This window comes from Otolemur garnettii, unplaced genomic scaffold (assembly GCF_000181295.1).
Source record: "Otolemur garnettii isolate 467f Iridium unplaced genomic scaffold, OtoGar3 scaffold00161, whole genome shotgun sequence".
Lineage (NCBI taxonomy): Eukaryota > Metazoa > Chordata > Mammalia > Primates > Galagidae > Otolemur > Otolemur garnettii.
Genome location: NW_003852556.1, coordinates 1,210,050 through 1,212,629, shown reverse-complemented (window position 1 = coordinate 1,212,629; position 2,580 = coordinate 1,210,050). Strand labels below are relative to the sequence as shown.

At 43.1% G+C, this 2,580-nt stretch overlaps 1 protein-coding gene across 2 annotated transcripts in view; it reads right to left on the bottom strand.

Annotated features, from left to right (window-relative positions):
* TUBGCP3 (tubulin gamma complex associated protein 3) overlaps nt 1-2,580 on the bottom strand; it is an 86,158-nt gene that overhangs the window by 71,654 nt on the left and 11,924 nt on the right. For both annotated transcript variants that reach the window (XM_012811527.2, XM_023519180.1), the window contains one exon: nt 1,092-1,159. In XM_012811527.2, the coding sequence (XP_012666981.1) occupies nt 1,092-1,159 (68 nt within the window). The remainder of the gene's footprint in view (nt 1-1,091; nt 1,160-2,580) is intronic.

Below are 2,580 nucleotides of genomic sequence, written 5' to 3'. Positions count from 1 at the left end.
ACCCGCCACCTTAGGTGTACGTGGCTGGCGCCTTAGCCGGTTGAGCTATAGGCGCCGAGCCAACTTAGGCTTATTCTAAGAGTACCATGTATGAACAGATAGGAAGACTCAAAAAATGCGAGTCTTATCCCTAGAAACATGAGGCCTAACTCCATCACTTTACTACTGTAACATGAGCATTATTTGGTGCAGAGAACCTCACCAGATTCACCTTTTCTATAAAAGGAGAGTGAGCTGAATAAACTGTGTTCCTTTACACTCAAAAACCACAAAAATCTCACCCTATAATTCAATTAACGTATTGGTATTAGCAAAGTCTTTTATAAAAATACCAGGACAGAACAACCATTCAATGTTAATATCCAATCACAAAACATTCACCACCCAGTGTTATCGTGTATAGCAGTACAATCCAGAGCCTAATGAGAAGGAAAGTGTATCCACCTGATAAAATTTTGCTATTACCTACAGACAGCCAAGACTACTTCCACCAATGTGCTTCCTCCTGGGAATGTAATTGAGGAAACCACCAACAGTTACAAAGTCTAACTACTGGGGCGGCACCTGTGGCTCAAGGAGTAGGGCACGGGCCCCATACCGCGGGGGTAGCAAGTTCAAGCCCGGCCCCAGCCAAAAAACTGAAAAAAAAAAAAAAGAAAGTCTAACTACTTTCCCAGTGCAGTTTCACTCATTTTTATAAGTAATTTAGCATTAAATTCAGCCAAAACCTACTTCAAGTATTGAAACTCTTTTGAAAAAGCAAACGTTATCTACAATTAAAAGCCATTATTGATTATAGAAAAGTTTAATGTGACAAAAAAAGGTTCAGGGGTGTCTGGCCTGCAGGCCACAGGCAAATTATTTGAGGAATATTGCTCATCTGTAGTGTCAGGTATCATGAGAAGTATGGGTCTTTCTTTTTTTTCCTGCTAACCAGCTTTCATTAGTGTTTGTGTTTTTAACATGTGGCTCAAGACAATAATTCTTCCAACAGGCAGATTGAAAAAAGGACGGACACCTCAGCAAATGTTCCAAAACACGAGTAATAGACCCAGGAACCTGGGAACCGTCCCCCAGACCCTGCACCGCACCTGTGAATGGAGCCTCCTGTGGAGCTCTGAAAACAAAGCAGCATCAGCGTCTCTTCTCTGGCGAGTAACTGGAAGTCAGAAAGTACACACACGTTAACCACCTGCACCAGCACCTGGTCACGACCCTGCTCCACAGCTCTGACCTGAGGGGAAGAAGCCCCTGCTTCAGTGAGAGGTCACCGTCAAGCTAACAGTGGGGGACCTAACAGCCACAGGAATCTGGTCAAGCCATTTAACTTCCCTGACCTGTGTACTAATAAAATACGAATGGTAGTAGATGGGATCATAGCATGCATATGAAAATTAAGTAAAAAATGAGAATAACGGGATCATTTAGATTCTATCTACAAAGGTGACAGTGAAGCAAACACTACCAATTCAACTGGTTGACAATGGCTACCTTGAGGTGGGGATGGAATGTGAAACAATAAAACTTATAAAATCATGATCCTCTATTTAACTTGAACCTCGCATTCTAAACATTTTTGTTAAGATACACAGCAATGTTTCATTTGTAGCAATCAACTGAGGTTTCAAATAAAATTCAAAATAGCACATTAATTTTCACCCACTAATTTGTTTTATTAATAAATGTTTTTGGATGTTCCAACTTACAAATTACCTGAAATCAACTTAACAAAAGAGAAGCTCATTCTGTGCTCTACTCCAAGGAGGGGAAGCTACAGACCATGTGTGTGGGGCTCCTCGGGGGAGAGACTCGCCTTCACAGCACTGCACACAGCACCTGCACACAGGCTGTGCACTGTCACAATCTGCCATGTGTCATGTGCACTCTCTGCCCAAACTTTTGAGGAACAGTAAGAATGTGGACTTGCATGGCTAATACAAATCCTGTATCTATGTTTTTAAATCTTCTATTTATGCTGATGTATTAAAAGTGTAACTACATTAAAAACTAAATGTTAAAATTCTTTTATAATATAAAAATGTACCTAACCATAAATAATAAAAATTTGAATTAAAAAAATAAAATGGAAGGTGTTTTTTTCCTGAAAGTTTGAAATGCGGGAGCACATCTCACGTGTGAGCACATCACATGCGGAGCACATCTCATGCAGGAGCACATCACACACGGGAGCACATCTCACATGTGAGCACATCACATGCAGAGCACATCTCATGCAGGAGCACATCACATGCGGAGCACATCTCACACGGGAGCACATCACACACGGGAGCAAATCTCATCTCATGTGGGAGCACGTCTCATGCGGGAGCACGTCATACACGGGAGCACATCTCACACGGGAGCACATCACACACGGGAGCACATCTCACATAGGAGCACATCACACGCGGGAGCACATCACACATGGGAGCACATCTCACACGGGAGCACATCTCACGTGGGAGCACATCACACGCGGGAGCACATCACACGTGGGAGCACATCACACGCGGGAGCACATCTCACACGGGAGCACATCACACACGGGAGCACATCTCACACGGGAGCACATCTCACATA